The sequence below is a fragment of the Cherax quadricarinatus genome, chromosome 68, assembly GCF_038502225.1.
Source record: "Cherax quadricarinatus isolate ZL_2023a chromosome 68, ASM3850222v1, whole genome shotgun sequence".
Lineage (NCBI taxonomy): Eukaryota > Metazoa > Arthropoda > Malacostraca > Decapoda > Parastacidae > Cherax > Cherax quadricarinatus.
Genome location: NC_091359.1, coordinates 15282548 through 15304244, shown reverse-complemented (window position 1 = coordinate 15304244; position 21697 = coordinate 15282548). Strand labels below are relative to the sequence as shown.

General features: G+C 40.1%; 1 protein-coding gene across 1 annotated transcript in view; it reads left to right on the top strand.

The window, feature by feature from the left end:
• The first annotated feature begins 1228 nt into the window (after positions 1-1228).
• The window catches only part of LOC128697683 (enhancer of mRNA-decapping protein 4), a 154604-nt gene continuing 134135 nt past the window's right edge, over positions 1229-21697 (top strand). The window contains exons 1-2 of the mRNA XM_070099709.1: positions 1229-1347; positions 18660-18737. Of these exons, the coding sequence (XP_069955810.1) occupies positions 18661-18737 (77 nt within the window). The 5' untranslated portion in view covers positions 1229-1347; position 18660. The remainder of the gene's footprint in view (positions 1348-18659; positions 18738-21697) is intronic.

Below are 21697 nucleotides of genomic sequence, written 5' to 3'. Positions count from 1 at the left end.
AATGGGAGGGAGGGAGTGTTAGGGAGGTAGAGGGAATGGGAGGGAGGGAGTGTAAGGGAGGTAGAGGGAATGGGAGGGAGGGAGTGTTAGGAAGGTAGAGGGAATGGGAGGGAGGGAGGGAGTGTTTGGGTGGTAGAGGGAAGGGGAGGGAGGGAGTGTTAGGGAGGTAGAGGGAATGGGAGGGAGGGAGGGAGTGTTTGGGAGGTAGAGGGAATGGGAGGGAGGGAGGGAGTGTTAGGGAGGTAGAGGGAATGGGAGGGAGGGAGGGAGTGTTAGGGAGGTAGAGGGAATGGGAGGGAGGGAGTGTTAGGGAGGTAGAGGGAATGGGAGGGAGGGAGTGTTAGGGAGGTAGAGGGAATGGGAGGGAGGGAGTGTTAGGGAGGTAGAGGGAATGGGAGGGAGGGAGTGTTAGGGAGGTAGAGGGAATGGGAGGGAGGGAGTGTTAGGGAGGTAGAGGGAATGGGAGGGAGGGAGTGTTAGGGAGGTAGAGGGAATGGGAGGGAGGGAGTGTTAGGGAGGTAGAGGGAATGGGAGGGAGGGAGTGTTAGGGAGGTAGAGGGAATGGGAGGGAGGGAGTGTTAGGGAGGTAGAGGGAATGGGAGGGAGGGAGTGTTAGGGAGGTAGAGGGAATGGGAGGGAGGGAGTGTTAGGGAGGTAGAGGGAATGGGAGGGAGGGAGTGTTAGGGAGGTAGAGGGAATGGGAGGGAGGGAGTGTTAGGGAGGTAGAGGGAATGGGAGGGAGGGAGTGTTAGGGAGGTAGAGGGAATGGGAGGGAGGGAGTGTTAGGGAGGTAGAGGGAATGGGAGGGAGGGAGTGTTAGGGAGGAATAGAGGGAATGGGAGAGGGAGGGTGTGTTAGGGATGTAGAGGGAATGGGAGGGAGGGAGTGTTAGGGAGGTAGAGGGATTGGGAGGGAGGGAGTGTTAGGGAGGTAGAGGGAATGGGAGGGAGGGAGTGTTAGGGAGGTAGAGGGAATGGGAGGGAGGGATTGTTAGGGAGGTAGAGGGAATGGGAGGGAGGGAGTGTTAGGGAGGTAGAGGGAATGGGAGGGAGGGATTGTTAGGGAGGTAGAGGGAATGGGAGGGAGGGAGTGTTAGGGAGGTAGAGGGAATGGGAGGGAGGGAGTGTTAGGGAGGTAGAGGGAATGGGAGGGAGGGAGTGTTAGGGAGGTAGAGGGAATGGGAGGGAGGGAGTGTTAGGGAGGTAGAGGGAATGGGAGGGAGGGAGTGCGCATTCAAGCATCAGTGTTCCCACCGGTAAGGTGTAGGTTTGTGCACTTCCAAAATTCAACAAAAATCTCCATGTAACTCCACTTCAGGTGCCAGACCTCTAAAAGTTTTGAACTCAGGTAACCTTGAACATCATTACTACATCATAACACTGAACCTCACATAATAAATAGGCGAAAAAAACTCTAAAATTTTGAAATAACACTGCAGGCTTTCCCTAAGTGATTGTTGCACAATGTTATTGCACATGACTTGTGTGTTTTTTGTATGTATAAATTGTAAATTAAGCATTTCTGAGTCATGAGAATTGTTTAATTGTTAATAAGGGTGGATTTTGTAAATGTCACGTGACTTTTTTTTTGGGGGGAAGGGGCAGGTTTTTGTAGTGTGCTTCGTGTGCACTTTTTTTTTTTGTTTTCAAAAATTTTGGTATGGTTAAGTAAGTGAATTAATTAGTCAGTTACTTATATAGGCATACAGTGGTGACCCCAGTGGAATTGTGTCAAGTTGTTGTGTTAGCCTAGGTTAAGTCTTCATAATAATCTAAGTGAATTTATTCGGATTAATAACCAGCAGGTTTAATAATAGTTTGATGAAGCTACTCAAGTCTCATTATTTCCAGTGTGGTCCTGGGGTCTTCCCCAGGTTGTGTCCAACAACTAACAAGGACCCCAGTGGAAACAAGTCACTGACTTTTTTTTTTTTTGGAGTTATCCGAAGTAATTCACTCATGTTACTATGATTATTTTACATATTATTTTTACACATGTGAACCTGTACCTAAATAAACTTAGAACCAGGTACCTTATTTACTGTTATGTGAACAGAGGCAACAGGTGTAAGGAAGGACCCCAGAGGAAATAAGTCACTAATTTTTTTGAGTTATCCTAGGTAATTTACTCATATGTTACTATGTATGATAATTGTACTTCTGTATACCTGACCCCCCTCAAGGAAGGTTCCTTGATGTTGGTGAGGGGCTCTTGATTTAGGGAATTGGATCTGTGCTCCAGTTCCCCGAATTAAGCCTGAATGCCTTCCACATCCCCCCCCAGGTGCTGTATAATCCTCCGGGTTTAGCGCTACCCCCTTGATTATTATGTATACCTGACCTAAATGTGCCGAGGAGCAGTCATCTACCGTTAAATTATTTCCCAAATCGGGTTTATATTATTTTAACCTAGCCCAACAAAATTAAATGATAGCATCCTCTAGGACAGCATTACTGTACGACTTTCAAGCAATGGCGGCTTGTCCATAGGAGCTGCAGAGCTGCAGTCCCCCCAGATGCTCACTGCCAGACGTATGACTTCGTCAACCTTACGCTAAAATAATCTGCAGTTGACAAATATATTACAGGAAAAATCTGTTGTATGTTGTTTTCAATATATTTATAAGCAAAATTAATTTTTTTTTTTGTTGAAATGAGATAAAAAATGATTAAAAATAGAAGTGTGATGCAGTATAATAGTACAGTGGACCCCCGGTTAACGATATTTTTTCACTACAGAAGTATGTTCAGGTGCCAGTACTGACCGAATTTGTTCCCATAAGGAATATTGTGAAGTAGATTAGTCCATTTCAGACCCCCAAACATACACGTACAAACGCACTTACATAAATACACTTACATAATTGGTCGCATTCGGAGGTGATCGTTATGCGGGGGTCCACTGTATAGGTATTACTGGCATTACGAGCTGCCACTGCTTTTAAGGATTTATTGCTCCTTCCACGAATGTAATAATTTACAACAGTTGCAACTTGCTAAATATAAGAGATTTGGAGCTAGAAGTCTGAGTGTAGATATTGGCCAAGGTCCCAGTTCATATTTTTTTCATCCTTGGTCGATTGGAAACAAAGTTGCTAAAGTAAGTTTTATTCATCAAGGCTTTGTAGTCACTTTTTTTATAACGGCCTAGAGGGCACAGATTAGATTTTGCCACCGAAGTGGCTAGTGTATTGTACACCCCATATCCATCCTGTGGATGGTAGCACAAGTGCATATGGATACACAAAAGGCCTAGGAACTAGGCCCCAAAAGGGTTAACAGGTGTACATTTGGATTTATTTCTACAAATCTACAGTTCACTTATCTGTTACAAGCAAATTTAGGAAATTTGCTTAGTATATCTGGTATCTTATTTTCATTAATAAGATATCGTGACATGTCACATAGGTTATTATACTGTCTATCAATATATTCCTCAATAAGTGGACTATTAAACACACATTGTTCAAGACAGTGACCATATGCTTGACTACATAATTTGCATTTAGTTCGATCATTATCTGTGTGTCTGCCAAACTGCCAGAAGTACTTGTAACCAAGCCTAAGCCTGGCCACTACAACATCAGTCAGTCTGTTCACATTGCAAGTTACTTCATAAATATACTTATCTACATTCATGTTATCATAGTGGGTTATAGATCTACTCAGACTTCTAACTGCATTCTTATAACATTCATTTTCATTATTTACTTCTCTCCTAATATTATTCCTAATGATAGATACAGATATACCAAAGTTATATTCTACATTCTCCTTCAAGGTACTCTTCTTGGCTAACATCAAATTTATCATGAAGGAGTAATCCAATGTGTAATGGGATCCATAGCAATTATACGTTAATTCCTTTTTCCCGGATTTTTGAGTATCTATACCTGGCTTCTCCAATGAGCATGTTGTTGGAGTCATTATATGAGTCAAGAGCCTTCAGTAATGACATAAAATCAGCAATGATAATAGGGTCAAGCTCAGTGTCATAAGTTAGCTTAGTGGCATTAGGATTGCAAACAATTCAGTTTGCAGTATTGATGTCCAGTTGTTAATTCTTATGCCTAGTTCAACAAATTTATTATTGTTCTTAACTAGGGAAGTGGCAACAAGAGCAGATGCAGCCCTGCCAGAAGACTCCTGTTTATATCCATCAGTGTAAATACAGTGGAATCCCGCCTTACGATATTAATCCGTTCCTGAGAGCTCATCGTAAGCCGAAATTATCGTTAGACGAATTAATTTTCCCCATAAGAAATAATGGAAATCAAATTAATCCTTTCCCGACACCCCGAAGTATGAAAAAAAAATTTTTTTTTACCACATGAAATATTAATTTTAATACACACAAACTGAAGAAGACATGCACAATTACTACTCTACTAAGAATAAAATACATGACACTTACCTTTATTGAGGATCTGGTGATAATTGATGGGATAGGAGGAGGGGAGTGTGTGGAAGTTATTGTTTAGAAGGGGAATCCCCTTCCATTAGGACTTGAGGTAGCAAGTCCTTTTCTGGTGTTACTTCCCTTCTTCTTTTAATGCCACTAGGACCAGCTTGAGAGTCACTGGACCTCTGTCGCACAACAAATCTGTCTATAGAGCTCTGTACCTCCCGTTCCTTTAAGACTTTCCTAAAATGGGCCATAACATTGTCATTGTACAGGTTGCCAACACGGCTCGCAGTAGCTGTGTCAGGGTGATTTTCATCCGTAAAGGTTTTCCAGTTCAACCCACTTTGCACACATTTCCTTAATCTCTCTTTTCAACTCCATACTAATTCTCGCCCTTTTTACCACAGGAATGGCACTAGAAGCTTTCTTGGGGTCCATGGTGACTTATTTTGCAGTTACAAGCACATATAATTGAGTGTTTTCACAATCCATTTAGATCTGTGTATTTACTTACAGACATTTAGTAAAATTCATAGTGACAGTGTCTGGTTCAGTTCTTAACATTCTAATACCGAGTACAGTGTTAATCTCAATAATCCTGTCACTGATACTAGAAATACGTACCAAGCTCCTTCCTCATATTAGGAACCTTTGTAGATTTGGGACAGCCAAGAATAATTCTGAGAGCTTCATTTTGCATAACTCCAAGGGTTGCAGAGAACTTTAGTTAATATCAACATGGGAGCAACATAATTAACCCTTTGATTGTTTATGCCGTATAAGTACGTCTTACGCGCCACTGTTTCTGACATAAATATACTCATAAATTCTAGTGGCTTCAAATCAAGCAGGAGAAACCTGGTAGGCCCACATGTGAGAGAATGGGTCTGCGTGGTCAGTGTGCACCACATAAAAAAAATCCTGCAGCACACAGTGCGTAATGAGAAAAAAAAAACTGACCGTTTTTTTTTGGATTAAAATGCCGACTTTGAGGTGTATTTTTGTATAGTATTTATCATTGTATTCTCGTTTTCATGGTCTTAGGTGATAAAATGGAAAACATATTACAGAAATAGAGATGATTTTCATTACTTTCATGATGAAAACGGCCTTGAAACTGAGCTCAAAAGTAGCGGAAATGTTCGATTTTTACCAATGTTCACGAGTAAGCAAATCACACCACACGTCCAATACACGTCAACTGGGGAATCTAATATTCTTTCTCTAGTGCACTGATATTATTTATACCATTTTTAAAATAATGCAGTAGTCTGCATACCAGTAAATTTTGTATTTTTTTGTATGAATAAAAAATCAAAATAGAAAGCAATAGTAATATAAGAGGGGCCTAGAGATGTGACTAATGAACAGAGGATATGTTATTTTAGTGCCAAGAATGTCTACCTTGTTTATTCTGGACCCTATTTTGAAATTGGCATCTTTTTTGATTTGCGTGAAATTGACCAAATTGCCAATTTCTGACCACTTTATTGGGCAGTTCAAATTGGTAAATGGGCAGTTTCCTGTACTCAACTGATAGATAAAATGGAGTTCTAAAGAAATAGCTATGAGTTTGGTCAACTGGAACAACGGAATTGGCTAAAAACAGGGCTCAAAGTCGGCAAAATCGCCGATACATATATGTCGCCGAGACCGCTAACTTCGCGGTAGCGTAATTCCGTGAGTTTTCGACCAAATTTCGAACTTTTGGTGTCATTACCACCGGGAAAAGATTCTCTGTCATTTCATAAGAAAAAATAGTTTTTTTTTTTTTTCAAAAATTTTGCGACATAGAATGACAGTTTCAGAAAGGGGCCTGCGACAGTCAAAGGGTTAAGGATCTACCATAGGCTACGTACATCATTCTCACGATTCTCACATTAGCACCATAGTTCACTGTATAACCCTTGCAGTTTAGCACTTCTTTTGATTATAATAATAAGCACCATAGTTGGGGTTGTAACCAGCAACAGCTTTGATAGCATTTAGCCTATCATTGCATTTCTTATTTAGTTGTGGTATAGTGGATTTACTAACCCTTAAACTGTCCAAACATAGATCTAAGTTTACTTGTGTAGTGCTCCAACCTTTATTTTCTCCATTTGAAAGCATGTGAAAAAAATGTAGATCTACGTTCGGAGCGCTACGCACGTGAACGTAGATCTACGTTTGGACAGTTTAACCCTTTCAGGGTCCAGAGGCCAAATTTCAAAGTGTGCACCAGTGTCCAAGAATTTTCAAACAATAATTTAATTTTTTCCTATGAAATGGTAGAGAACCTTTTTCTGAAGGTAATAAAGCAAAAGTATGAAATTTTATGGAAAATTGATGAAATTATGCTCTCACGAATTTTGATGTGTCAAGTGATATTTATGCTTTGGCGATTATGCCGACTTTGACTTCCATTTTAGGCCAATTACATTATTCCAGTTGACCAAATTCTTAGCTATTTCACTTCTATTCTATCGATTGAGCACAAGAATTCGCCAAGTCAACTGTTTCAACTACAAAATAAAGTGATCAGAAATCGGTAATTTGGCCAATTTTATGCAGAATTCAAAATACTCCAATTTCAAAATAGGGTCCAGAATAAACAATGTAGGCATTCCTGGCACTAAACTAACATTTCTTCTGTTCATTAGTTACATTTTCAGGCTTTGCTAATGAATTCCATTTGATTTTTTATTCACATAATTAATTTTTATTCAAACCCAAAAATAGAAGATTTAATGTTATGCAGTATTGTAATAATTGTATAAATAATATCACCACATTTGTGAATGTATATTAGACCCACCAGCTGGCGTGTATTAGACGTGTGAGGTCATTTGTTTACTCTTGAACATCGGCAAAAATTTAACATTTCCGCTACTTTGCGCTCAGCTTCAAGCCATTTTCAGTACTAAAACCAATCAAAATCATCTCTATTTCTGTAATATATCCTTCATTTTATCAAATGAGACCAAGAAATCGCAAATACAGCTATAAAAAAAAACATGAAAAAACACTGCAAAGTCACTGTTTTAATCGAAAATTACGGTCTCAGTTTGTTTTCTCTCATTATGCACTATGTGCTGCAGGATTTGTTTTATGTGGTGCACACATACCACATAGATGTATTCTCTCATATCTAGGCCAAAATTTACCGCTTATAGCTTATCAGAGTGAGCTGAGCTCATGATGTAGATCTGCGGTTTGGACCCTCAATGTAAAGCCGTAGATCTATGGCACAGACCCTCAAAAGGTTAAGGGTTAAAGGGTACATCTACACCAAGGTATCTGTAAGTTTCAACGTAGCTAATGTTCTCACTCTGCAAATAGATGGGTCGGGGATGTCGTTTGCTTGTTAATATCTTTGTTTTAGAGGAAGTTATTTTGAGGCCTAGTCGATTACAAATTACAGTGGGCCCTCGACCAACGATATAAATCTGTTCCTGAGAGCTCATCGTTAGTCAAAATTATCGTTAGTCGAGTTAATTTTCCCCATAAGAAATAATGGAAATCAAATTAATCCGTGCAAGATGCCCCAAAGTATTTAAAAAACAAAATTTTACCACATGAAATATTAATTTTAATACACACAAACTGAAGAAGACATGTACAATTACATGACACTTAACCTTATTGAAGATCTGGTGATGATTGATGGGATGGGAGGAGGGGAGAGTGTGGATGGTGTTAGTGTTTAGAAGGGGAATCCCCTTCCATTAGGACTTGAGGTGTCAAGTCCTTTTCCAGGGTTACTTCCCTTCTTCTTTTAATGCCACTAGGACCAGCTTGAGAGTCACTGGACCTCTGTTGCACAACATATCTGTCCATAGAGACCTGTACCTCCCGTTCCTTTATGATTTGTCTAAAGTGGTTCACAACATTATCATTGTAATAGTCACCAGCACGGCTTGCAATAGCTGTGTAAGGGTGATTTTCATCCATAAAGGTTTGCACTTCAACCCACATTGCACACATTTCCTTAATCTCTTTCTTCATATCCATAGTAATTCTCACCCTTTTTGCTGTAGGGTTGGCACTAGAAGCTTTCTTGGGGCCCATTGTGACTTATTTTGCAGGTGCAATCACTAAAAACGCTGTGATAATATGAAATGTTCCAATTGTATGTTTGGATGGGACCGCGGTGGCTGGCTGGCTTGTGAACACTGGCACCCACGGGACAAGTGAGGCGCGCTCAGGCAAAAAGTGGACGCGTCTCGAACGGAACGAATCGTGTTGGTTGAGTTTTTTAGCGCTAGTCGAGGCAAAATTTTTGTGTTAAAATGTATCGCTAGTCGGATTTAATGTTAGACGATGCCATCGTTGGCCGAGGGCCCACTGTACTTGAACTTCATTAAGAATGGTACTCATTTTCTTATGCCCTGTTGTATTGATCATGATGTCATCAGCATAGCTTGCAGCTATACATGTATGTTTAGGTGAGGCAGGTAGAGCATTTAGGAGAGCATTAATCAGAACATTAAATAGCATGGGACTGAGAACTCCTCCTGGCAGTGTACCTAGGGACATTTCTTTAGACTCACTTTTAAAGCCTTGGTAGAGGACAGAGGATACTCTATTTGACAGGTATCCTATTATCCAGCAGAGTAGGCTACCACCAATATTCATTTTGGCTAGTTCGTGTAGTATAATAGTTTGCAATATCAAGTGCAGATTTTAGATCAAAAATGTGGTAAAACTAGTAGAGGTGTGTGTAGTGAGAAAGGTGGAAATACAGAGTGCACAGACATGCTATGGACACAAAAAAAATACATTATGCAGATTGTACCTAGGACAGTGTAACCTACATATTTCCATTGCCCAAGATGCCAAGTAAAATAAGGTCTTTGTAAAATACTGTGTGCATTATGCCTACATTGCTACCCTATATATTACTGTTGTAACTTTTTTGCTAAAAATATCTAAATCTGAATTCAGGTCCTCATGTTTTGTATCTTATTTAGGCATATGTTTAACTGTATATGATTTCAGTTACTATTTTTGCCAACTATAGTTGAAGCTGTTAACAGTTTGAGATTATTTGTGCACTCAGTTAAATGCCTCAAGACAAAAGCTCAGTTGTGTTGGCAGCACACACGCCTCATATTGAGTATCTGTGGTTCAGTCCCCAGTGCGGGTGGAAATGTTGGGCATGTTTCCTTACACTTGCTGTTCCTGACTCAAGAAATCATAATGACACGATTGCAGAAAAATCATGGTACGGGCGGGGATTGAACTCCAAACCGTTGTGTTAGCCACTGGGCCAGCTGGATAACGCGTCGGTCTGGAGTTTTACGACTCGGTCACCACGAGTTCAATCCCCGCTTGTACCGTGGTTTGCTTACCTGCTGTTCCTGTTTGCCTAGTAGTAAGTAGGTCCTGGGTATTAGCCGACTGTTGTGGGTTGCATCCTGAGGGACAAGACTTAAGGACAGATATGAGATAAGATTTTGTTCGGATTTTTTACCCTGGAGTGTTAGCCTCGAGGATAACCCAAAAAAGGCAGTGCGTCTTCGAGGGGCTGTCTGTCTTATTTCCAATGGGTCCTCAGTCTTGTTCCCCAGGATGTGACCCACACTAGTCAACTAACACCCAGGTACAGTACCTACTTGCTTGCTAGGCGACTGGATAATGAAATACGTCCAACTTTTCCACCCTTGCCGGGGATCAAACCAAAGATATTCAGCATGTGAAGCGAAAGCATTGCCTACTAGGTCACAGAACACGTCATTGGAAATAAGAGACGTGGATGATGCTCTGACTTCATTGGGTTATCCTGTGTGGATAAAATTTTGGGCTAAAATGGGTTAATAATCCAAACAAATCTTATGTTAACATTACATAAATTAATTTTATAATTGGCATGATTGCAGTATCTGGAGTGGAAGGAAAGAATTACGTATTAAAATTTTGACCAAAGACTGGTATTCAATCCTGGGGCAAGTGAGACTTATTGGCATGTCCTCTAAAATGTGTTGTCTCTGTTCATTTAACAGTATGTACAGTAGTTACTTGGGTGTTAATCATTGGCTGTGGGTCCTATCTTGGGGAAAAGAACCAACGGACCCCGATGGAAATTAGTTACACAGCTTAGCTGTTTTGAGTTATCCTGGGTTAATAGACTTCAAAATCGTTGTCTTTTAAGTGAATTCATGTAAATATTCTAGGTTTTAACCGTTAACCCGTAAACGGTCCAAGCAGATCTACGTTCACATGTGTAGTGCTACAAAAGTAGATCTACGTTTTTTTTTACATATTTTCAAATACACTGTATAACAAAAAAAAAAAAGTAGATCAAAGTTTCTTTACACATTTTCAAATGTAAAAAAACAAAAAGAAGATTACTTTTTTTATATACTTTCAAATGTTGAAAAAACGTATATATACGTTTGGACCGTTTACGGGTTAAATGTTTAGTATAATCCCTCATGACCGAGTGTTGTTTCCAAATTTGATATTTACTGAATCAGTAACTGGGTGGCCATGTTATCAGAATAAAAGAATGAGCATGCAGTATTTTTTATGTACTGCTATACAGTACTGCACAGTATAGTAGTTAAAAAATATCTTTTGTGAGTGTACAAAATTATCACTAATAGAGGAAATCTACTATGTATGAAGTTGCAGTGTACAAAACTGTCATCCTTAACTTCAAATTAAATAACAGATATTTTTTTGTGATGAATGGTTTGAAAAACCGACAAGTTGAAGATTGAGACACTTATGCAGCATATGGGAATCTTTATTCAGGAAACGTTTCGCCACACAGTGGCTTCATCAGTCCAATACAAAGAGGAAGGCGTAAGGAGAGGAGGAGAATGAGGTAATCAGTCCCTCAACCTGGAGTCGATGTGTTCAGTCCATCAATCTTGATGGACTGAACACATCGACTCCAGGTTGAGGGACTGATTACCTCATTCTCCTCCTCTCCTTACGCCTTCCTCTTTGTATTGGACTGATGAAGCCACTGTGTGGCGAAACGTTTCCTGAATAAAGATTCCCATATGCTGCATAAGTGTCTCAATCTTCAGATATTTTTTTATTTATGGTTAAGGTAGGTTTTCCAAGCCAGAAGAAAACCAACAGTGCTTCTGTACGAATTTTTATTTAATTTTACTTAACTAAACGACAAGAAACTGAATGACTGCAGTATTTCCACGGTATTAAATGTGCTGCAAAATATTATAACCCTCCTTTTAATGATTCATGATGTTTTAAAACATTAAATTTGTGTTTCTGTATCATATGAAGAAAATACTTCAGAGAGAATGAAGTGCTATCCCAGGTGCAGTTTCTCTAAGGGTTTTGTTTTATTTCATTAAGTCAACATCATGCAAAAGTTTTACTGTGTATACAAGTCCTCTACCTTGCATTCATGTTTGAATCATACAACTAAAAAGGATTTATTTCCATTGGGGTCCCTATGTTGAGTATCACATTAACCCTTAAACTGTCCAAACGTAGTTCTACGTTTTTTCAACATTTGAAAGTATGTAAAAAAAATGTAGATCTTTTTTTTACATTTGAAAACGTGTAAAAAAACTTTTGAAGTTTTTTTTTTTGTTGTTGTTGTTGTATTTGAAAATATGTAAAAAAAAGTAGATCTACTTTTGGAGCACTACGCATGTGAACGTAGATCTGTTTGGACAGTTTAAGGGTTAAAAAAAATGCTTGGTAAATTTTTTTTTAGTTTCTTATCAGATAATAGACCCCAATGAAAATACAGTGGAACCTTGGTAGCCAAACAGCTTCCTACTCGAACAGTTCGGTATTCAGTTTTGTATAAAAAATCGCTCTGTAGTCAACCGTTTACTCAGCACTCGACCAAACAAACACAACCTGCCAGAACTTTGCTGTAAACTGTTTCTTGTTTCTTTGCATTTTTTGGTGTTTTTTTTTTTTTGTATTGTATAAACAAGTTACCATGGGGCCTGCGAAGATTAGTGATAACAGCCAACCAAAAAGGAAATTGGTTGAGAAAAGTTTGTTCAGTACTTGAACAGATCATGACTCGAACAGCATTCTGGAATGAATTAAGCTTGTGTACCAAGGTTTAAAAACTGTAGTGTAAAGCACCCTTCTGGCAAGACAGTGATGGAGTGAATGATGGTGAAAGTTTTTCTTTTTCGGGCCACCCTGCCTTGGTGGGAATCGGCCGGTGTGATAATAAAATAAGAATAAAACCAAGGTTCCACTGTAAGTATGTCCCCAGTGGCAATAAATCAAGATAAGAAGATACAAAACATCCAAACCATGGGAAAACCTGGGTAACCACAGCCACTCCAGAGAGAGGTCTTTTAGCACCAGGAAGGAAAAAGGCTGGCAGGAAATGGCAGAAATCATACACCAACTCTGATCATTTCTGGAGTGGAATCACAGTTGATGGCCTCCACTCCAAAACAACAGATATTAGTGCCAGGTAAAAAGACCTCCCCCCCCCCATACCACCAATCTGATGACATTCATCTTTGCAAATATGCAGGGTTGGAAAGAGGGGGTAAAGGAGGTTTTGTGGGCGAGGGGCTTGGACTTCCAGCAAGCGTGCATGAGCGTGTTAGATAGGAGTGAATGGAGACGAATGATACTTGGGACCTGACAATCTGTTGGAGTGTGAGCAGGGTAATATTTAGTGAAGGGATTCAGGGAAACCGGTTATTTTCTTATAGTCGGACTTGAGTCCTGGAAATGGGAAGTACAATGCCTGCACTTTAAAGGAGGGGTTTGGGATATTGGCAGTTTGGAGGGATATGTTGTGTATCTTTATACGTATATGCTTCTAAACTGTTGTATTCTGAACACCTCTGCAAAAGCAGTGATAATGTGTGAGTGTGGTGAAAGTGTTGAATGATGAAAGTATTTTCTTTTTGGGGATTTTCTTTCTTTTTTGGGTCACCCTGCCTCGGTGGGAGACGACCAACTTGTTGAAAAAAAAAAAAAAAAAAAAAAATATGCAGGGTCTAAAGCCAGCAGCGAACAACAAAATACCTTTCATCTGTGAAATGCTTACAGAGTTGAACGCAATGTTTGCATTTTTCACAGAGATTCGCATAAAGGATCACTTGGACAATGAAATATGGGTCCTGGGTTACAACCTATTCAGATGCGACAGAGTGAACAGGCAAAAATGGGGGTGGGGGGAGGGGTTGGCCTGTATATCAGTAACTTGTATGCTTGGACCTACTAAATGCTTCAAATGATGTGGTTGAAGTTTTAACAGTAAGGATCGAGAACCAAAATCTGGTCATTGTGGTTGTATGCAATTGTGCCTCTGGGTGCAACATCCCAACAATTCCAGGAGCAGCTTTTGAAAATGGATCACTGTCTGGAAAATCTTGCAGCTTCTGCCCCCAGCATCTTGCTCCTGGAGGATTTCAACCTAAGGCACCTAAAATGGAGGAATATAGCAAATAATGTTGCAGCAGAGATAACACCAGGGGGCAGCTCAGATGAAAACGCACACACACATAAGCTTTTAACAATTAAACTATCCAAATGTAGATCTATGTTTACGTGTGTAGTGCTCCAACCTTGATTTTCTCCATTAGAAAGCATGTAAAAAAGCCATAGCTCTACGTTCGGAGTGCTACGCGAGCGAACGTAAATGTACGTTTGAACAGTTTAAGGGTTAAATCTCTGCACCAAATTCACCTTAAACCAGCAAATAATAGAGCCAACAAAATTGAAGAATGCACTGGATCTCATCTTCACTAACGATGATCTGATACAAAATGTCACCATATAATCAAAAACAATATACGTACTCAGATCACAACATAATAGAGGTTCAGACATGTATGCGTGGGGCCCCAAACCGACTAAATGTGATCAGTCACGAGGGAGCCTTCACCAAATTCAACTTCAGTAACAAAAACATTAGGTGGGACCAAGTAAACCAAGTCTTAAATGTTATAAACTGGGAAGATAGCCTAAGCAACATGGATCCCAACCTATGTCTAGAACAAATTAACTCTGTGGCACTCGAGGTATGCTCAAGGCATGGAAAAGGAGGAAAAGATGTAAACTAGAAAGAGAAAGGTGCTCTCTATACAGGCAAAGGCAAAGAATAACAGAGCAGCTAAAAGAAGCCAATATATCTGCAATACTTAGGGAGACACTGGTCAGAGAAATAGCAAACATCGAACTAAAGCTAAAGGAATCTTACCGAGTCAAGAAACGCGGGAAGAACTAAAAGCCATAAATGAAATTGAAAGAAACCCAAAGTATTTCTTATGTCAAATCCAAGTCAAGAACAACATTTAGTATTGGGCCCCCTACTTAAACGGGATGGGTCCTACACAGATGACAGCAAGGGAATGAGAGAGCTGCTCAAGTCCCAATATGACTCAGTTTTTAGCGAGCTGCTAACCAGACTGAGAGTCGAAGACCTAAATGAACTTCATGTGAGAGAGAGAGAGAGAATTTGGTAGACACACACCTATCTGATATTATCCTGATGCCAAATGACTTTGAAAAGGTAATAAATGACATGCCCATGCACTCTGCCCCAGGCCCAGACTCATGGAACTCCGTGTTCATCAAGAACTGCAGGAAGCCCTTATCACGTGCTTTAATCCTTTCAGGGTTTCCGACGTACTAGTACGGCTTATGCACCAGAGTTATTGACTTACTAGAACACCTAAATTCTAGTGCCTTCAAATCTAGCGAGAGAAAGCTGGTAGGCCTACATATGAAAGAATGGGTCTATGTGGTCAGTGTGCGCAGTATAAGAAAAATTCTGCAGCACACAGTGCGTAATGAGGAAAAAAACGTGTTTTTGGATTGATACAACGACTTTGCACTGTATTTTCGTATGGCATTTATGGTTGTATTCTAGTTTTCCTGGTCTCATTTTATAGAATGGAAGACATATTACAGAAACTGACATGATTTTGATTGGTTTCACAATGAAAAGTACCTTGAAATTGAGCTCAAAGTAGCAGAAATGTTCGATTTTTACCAAAGTTCAAAAGTAAATAAATCATGCCAAGCATCCAATACACATCAACTGGTGAGTCTAATATTCTTTCACAAGTGCACCCATATTATTTATACCATTTCTACACTAATGCAGTAGTCTGTATAACAGTAAATCTTCTATTTTTGTGAGAATGAAAATTCAAACTGGAAAACAAAAGAAATGTAAGATGGGCCTGGGGATGTGACTAACAAACAGAGAACTTGTTATTTTAGTGCCAGGAATGTCAGTCTTGTTTATTTTGGACCCTATTTGGAAATTGGCATCTTCTGAAATTTGTGTGAAATTGGCAAAATTGCCAATTTCTAACCACTTTATTGGATAGTTGAAATTGGTAAATGGGTGGTTTCTTGTACTCATTCGATAGAAAAAATGGAGTTGTAGCGAAATAAATATGATTTTTTATCGACTAGTACACAGGAATTGGCCGAAAATAGGGCTCAAAGTGGGCGAAATCGCCAATGTGTAAACATCGTCGAGACCGCTAACTTCGCGAGAGCATATTTCCGTAAGTTTTCCATCAAATTTCATAGTTTTGGTGTCGTTATGATCGGGAAAAGATTCTCTATCATTTCATAAGAATTTTTTTTTTTTTTTTTTTCCGAAAAATTTTCGACCCTGGGAACGAGTTTAGAAGAGGGCCTCTTGACCCTGAAAGGATTAAGCATCCTATGGAAAGGGGGCATGGGCACGGGTCATCCCACAACTTCTAAAAATGACAGACATAGCCCCACTCCACAAAGGGGGCAGTAAAGCAGTAGCAAAGAACTACAGACCAATAGTGCTAACGTCCCATATAATAAAAATATTTGAAAGGGTTCTAAGAAGCAAGATCGCCACCTGTCTAGTTACCTATCAGTTACACAACCCAGGGGAGCATGGGTTTAGAGCAGGTTGCTCCTGTCTGTCCCAACTACTGGACCACTATGACAAGGTCCTGGATACTCTAGAAGACAAACAGAATGCAAATGTAATATACACAGACTTTGTAAAAGTCTTTGACAAATGTGACCATGGTGTAATAGCGCACAAAATGTGTGATAAAGGAATAACAGGAAAAGTTGGTAGATAGATCTATAATTTCCTAACAAATAGAACACAGAGTAGTAGTAAACGGAGTAAAGTCTGAGGCGGCTACGGTGAAAAGCTCTGTTCCACAAAGCACAGTACTTGCTCCCATCTTGTTCCTTATCCTCATATCTGACATAGACGGATATAAGCCACAACACTGTGTCTTCCTTTGCAGATGACACTTGAATTTGCATGACAGTGTCCTCCATTGAAGACGCTGCAAGACTCCAGGCGGACATCAACCAAATTTTTAAATGGGCAGCAGAAAACAATGTGAAGTTCAGTGATGAGAAATTTCAATTATGTACTCCGATGTGGAAAACGTGAGGAAATTAAAACTACATCAGAGTATAAAACAAATTCCAACCACAAAATAGGGCAAAAAACTAATGTAAAAGACCTGGGAGTGATCATGTCAGAGGATCTCACCTTCAAAGACCATAACATTGTATCAGTCGCATCTGCTAGAAAAAGACAAGATGGATAATGAGAACCTTCAAAACTAGGGATGCCAAGCCCATGATGACATTACATTCAGGTCGCTTGTTCTGTTTAGGCTGGAATATTGCTGCACACTATCAGCACCTTTCAAGACAGGTGAAATTGCTGACCTAGAAAATGTACATCGAACCTTCATGGCACACATAACTGCAAAAAAACACCTCAGTTACTGGGAACGCTTGAAGTTCCTAAACCTGTACTCCCTAGAATGCAAGCGGGAGAGATACATGCTTATATACACTTCGAAAATTCTAGCGGGATTACTGCTCCAGGTATACTTTGACATTTTTGGGTTATCCTAGGTAATTTACACATGTTCCTATGTATGATAAAATGATAATTGTACCTATGTGGACCTGTACCTAAATAAACTTACTTTTGATGATATAGCACTTTTTTTAATACTGTATAATTATTTTCATAATTTAATAAGAGAAAGAGGGAAGTTTTAAAGCTTTTTTTTTAATGTGTATGAATGTAATATAGATAAAGAAATGATTGTTAATGTTATGAATGAAAAGGTTATGTATTTGGATGGAAAAGAGAGATCTTGAGCTACAGAAGGAGCAGTATTGAAAGAAAGCAGGTGTATCCCACTGAGGGAGGGGGGAATGTATGACCTAAAAAGGAAAATGAAAGTTTCTCTTTTTAAATTCAGTAATTTATACAGGAGACGGGGTTACTAGCCCCTTGCTCCCGGCATTTTAATCACCTCTTATGACATACATGGCTTATGGAGGAAGAATTCTGTTCCACTTCCCCATGGAGATAAGAGGAAATAAACAAGAACAAGACTAGTAAAGAAACAGAAGAAAACCCAGAGGTATGTGTTTATATATGCTTGTACATGCATGTGCAGTGTGATCTAAGTGTTAGTAGAAGTAGCAAGACGTACCTGAAATTTCGCATGTTTGAGACAGAAAAGACACCAACAATCCTACCATAATGTAAAACAATTACAGGTTTCCATTTTACACTCACTTGGCAGAATGGTAGTTCCTTCCTGGGCGGTTGCTGTCTACCAACCTACTACCTAGAAATTTTAAGAATTCTTTCTTTCAACACACCGGCTATATCCCACCGAGGCAGGGTGGCCCAAAAGGAAAAACGAAAGTTTCTCCTTTTACATTTAGTATTATATACAGGAGAAGAGGTTACTAGCCCCTTGCTCCCGGCATTTTAGTCACCTCTTACAACACGCATGGCTTACAGGAGGAAGAATTCTGTTCCACTTCCCCATGGAGGTAAGAGAAAATAAACAAGAACAAGAACTAGTAAGAAAATAGAAGAAAACCCAGAGGGGTGTGTATATATATGCTTGTACATGTATGTGTGGTGTGACCTAAGTGTGAGTAGGAGTAGCAAGAAGTACGTGAAACCTTGCATATTTATGAGACAGAAAAATGGACACCAGCAATCCTATCATGTAAAACAATTACAGGCTTTTGTTTTACACTCACTTGGCAGGACGGTAGTACCTCCCTAGGCGGTTGCTGTCTACCAACCTACTACCTAGAAATTTTAAGAATTATGGGATTAAAATGAACTACTGTATATCAAGTCTTAAAACATTTATTTTGAACTATAAGAGTATTGTAGGATCAGAAACAAATACATGTGTATGTATTAGTAAAATATAAGTTTTAGTATACTAATTGCTTTGAAAATGATTAGGATATGTTTTGTCTCTGGGACTTAAAATAGCCTTTCTTTGGAACAGGATGGATGCTGCAGGTTACAAAGATAGTGCAACTATGCTCCAGGCTCTTGTGAAGACTACTGAACAAGGACAGACAATGTAAGAACATAGAATGGTCTCTAGTGTTATTTTATAGTTTTATTTTTAACCATACATTATATATTTACCTTTTTTGGTGTGTGTGTGTGTGTGTGTGTGTGTGTGTGTGTGTACTCACCTATTTGTACTCACCTATTTGTGGTTGCAGGGGTCGAGTCATAGCTCCTGGCCCTGCCTCTTCACTGATTGCTACTAGGTCCTCTCTCTCCCTGCCCCATGAGCTTTATCATACCTCGCCTTAAAACTATGTATGGTTCCCGCCTCCACTACGTCACTTTCTAGGCTATTCCACGGCCTGACTACTCTATGACTGAAGAAATACTTCCTAACATCCCTTTGATTCATCTGAGTCTTCAACTTCCAATTGTGACCTCTTGTGTCTGTGTCCCATCTCTGGAACATCCCGTCTTTGTCCACCTTGTCTATTCCGCGCAGTATTTTATGTTGTTATCATGTCTCCCCTGACCCTCCTGTCCTCCAGTGTCGTCAGGCCGATTTCCCTCAACCTTTCTTCGTAGGACAATCCCCGTAGCTCTGGGACTAGTCTTGTTGCAAACCTTTGCACCTTCTCTAATTTCTTGACGTGCTTGACTAGGTGTGAATTCCAAACTGGTGCTGCATACTCCAGTATGGGCCTGACGTAAATGGTACACAGAGTCTTGAACGAATCCTTGCTGAGGTATCGGAACGCTATCCATAGGTTTGCCAGGCGCCCGTATGCTGCAGCAGTTATCTGATTGATGTGCGCCTCAGGAGATATGCTCGGTGTTATACTCACCCCCAGATCTTTTTCCTTGAGTGAGGTTTGCAGTCTTTGGCCATCTAAACTATATTGTGTCTGCGGTCTTCTTTGTGTGTGTGTGTGTGTGTGTGTGTGTGTGTGTACTCACCTATTTGTGGTTGCAGGGTTTGACACATAGCTCCTGGCCCCACCTCTTCACTGATCACTACTAGGTCCTTTCCCTGCTCTATGAGCTTTATCATACCTCGTCTTAAAACTATGTATGATTCCTGCCTTCACTACATCACTTGCCAGACTTTTCCACTTCCTGACAACTATGTGACTAAAGAAATACTTCCTAACATCTGTCTGACTCATTTGAGTCTTCATCTTCCAATTGTGACCCCTTGTTTCTGTGTCCCATCTCTGGAACATCCTGTCTCTGTCCACCTTGCCAATTCCTTGTAGTATTTTGTATGTCGTTATCATGTCTTCCCTAACCCTCCTGTCCTCCAGTGTCGTCAGGCTGATTTACCTTAGCCTATCTTTATAGGACATTTCATTTAGCTCTGGAACTAGCCTTGTTGCAAACCTTTGCACTTCATCTAATTTCTTGACATGCTTGACCAGGTGTGGGTTGCAAACTGGTGCTGCATACTCCAGTATGGGCCTAATGTACACAGTGTACAGAGTCTTGAACTATTCCTTACTGAGGTACCGGAACACTATTCTCAGGTTTGCCAGGTGCCCATATGCTGCAGCAGTTATTTGGTTGATGTGTGCCTCAGGAGATGTGCTTGGTATTATACTCACCCCATGATCCTTTTTCCTTGAGTGGGGTTTGCAGTCTTTGGCCACCTAGCCTATACAGTGGACCCTCGACCAACGATATTAATCTGTTCCTGAGAGCTCTTCGTTAATTGAAATTATCGTTAGTCGAGTTAATTTTCCCCATTAGAAATAATGGAAATCAAATTAATCCGTGCAAGACACCCAAAAGTATTGAAAAAAAAAATTTTACCACATGAAATATTAATTTTAATACACACAAACTGAAGAAGACGTGTACAATTGCATGACACTTACCTTTATTGAAGATCTGGTGATGATTGATGGGATGGGAGGAGGGGAGACTGTGGATGGTGTTAGTGTTTAGAAGGGGAATCCCCTTCCATTAGGACTTGAGGTGTCAAGGCCTTTTCTGGGGTTACTTCCCTTCTTCTTTTAATGCCACTAGGACCAGCTTGAGAGTCACTGGACCTCTGTCGCACAACATATCTGTCCATAGAGGCCTGTACCTCCCGTTCCTTTATGACATTCCTAAAGCATTTCATAACATTGTCAGTGTCACAATTAAACACTTGTTCAGGTTTTAATTCTTCACTGTCTGTGTACTCCTTGAATTCCTGCACATATTTTTCAGCTGCTTTTTGGTCCAAACTGGCAGCCTCACCATGCTTTATTACACTATGCCACTACGATTCTTAAATCTCTCAAACCAACCTTTGCTGGCCTTAAATTCACTCACATCACCACTAGTTGCAGGCATTTTTCTAATTAAATCCTATTGCAACTTCCTAGCCTTTTCACATATGATCGCTTGAGAGATGCTATCTCCTGCGATCTGTTTTTCGTTTATCCACACCAATAACAGTCTCTCAGTATCTTCTATCACTTACAATCTCAGTTTCAAAAACATAGTTGCACCTTTGGCAAGAACAGCTTCCTTGATTGCCGTTTTCTTGGCCACAATAGTAGCGATGGTTGATTGGGGTTTTGTGTACAACCTGGCCAGCTCGGAGACACACGCTCCACTTTCATACTTAGCAATGATCTCTTTCTTCATGTCCATAGTAATTCTCACCCTTTTTACTGTAGGGTTGTCACTAGAAGCTTTCTTGGGGCCCATGGTGACTTCTTTTGCAGGTGCAATCACTAAAAACGCTGTGATAATATGAAATGTTCCAATTGTGTGTTTGGATGGGACCGCGGTGGCTGGCTGGCTTGTAAACACTGGCCACAAGTGGACGCGTCTCAGACGGAACGAATCGTGTTGGTCGAGTTGTTTAGCACTACTCGAGGCAAATTTTTTGCGCTAAAATGTATCGCTAGTCGGATTTAACGTTAGACGATGCCATCATTGGTTGAGGGTCCACTGTACTCTGTCTGTGGTCTTCTTTGCCCTTCCCTGACCTTCATGACTACAAAGAGACCTGGACAAGCTTCCAGCATGTCCAGG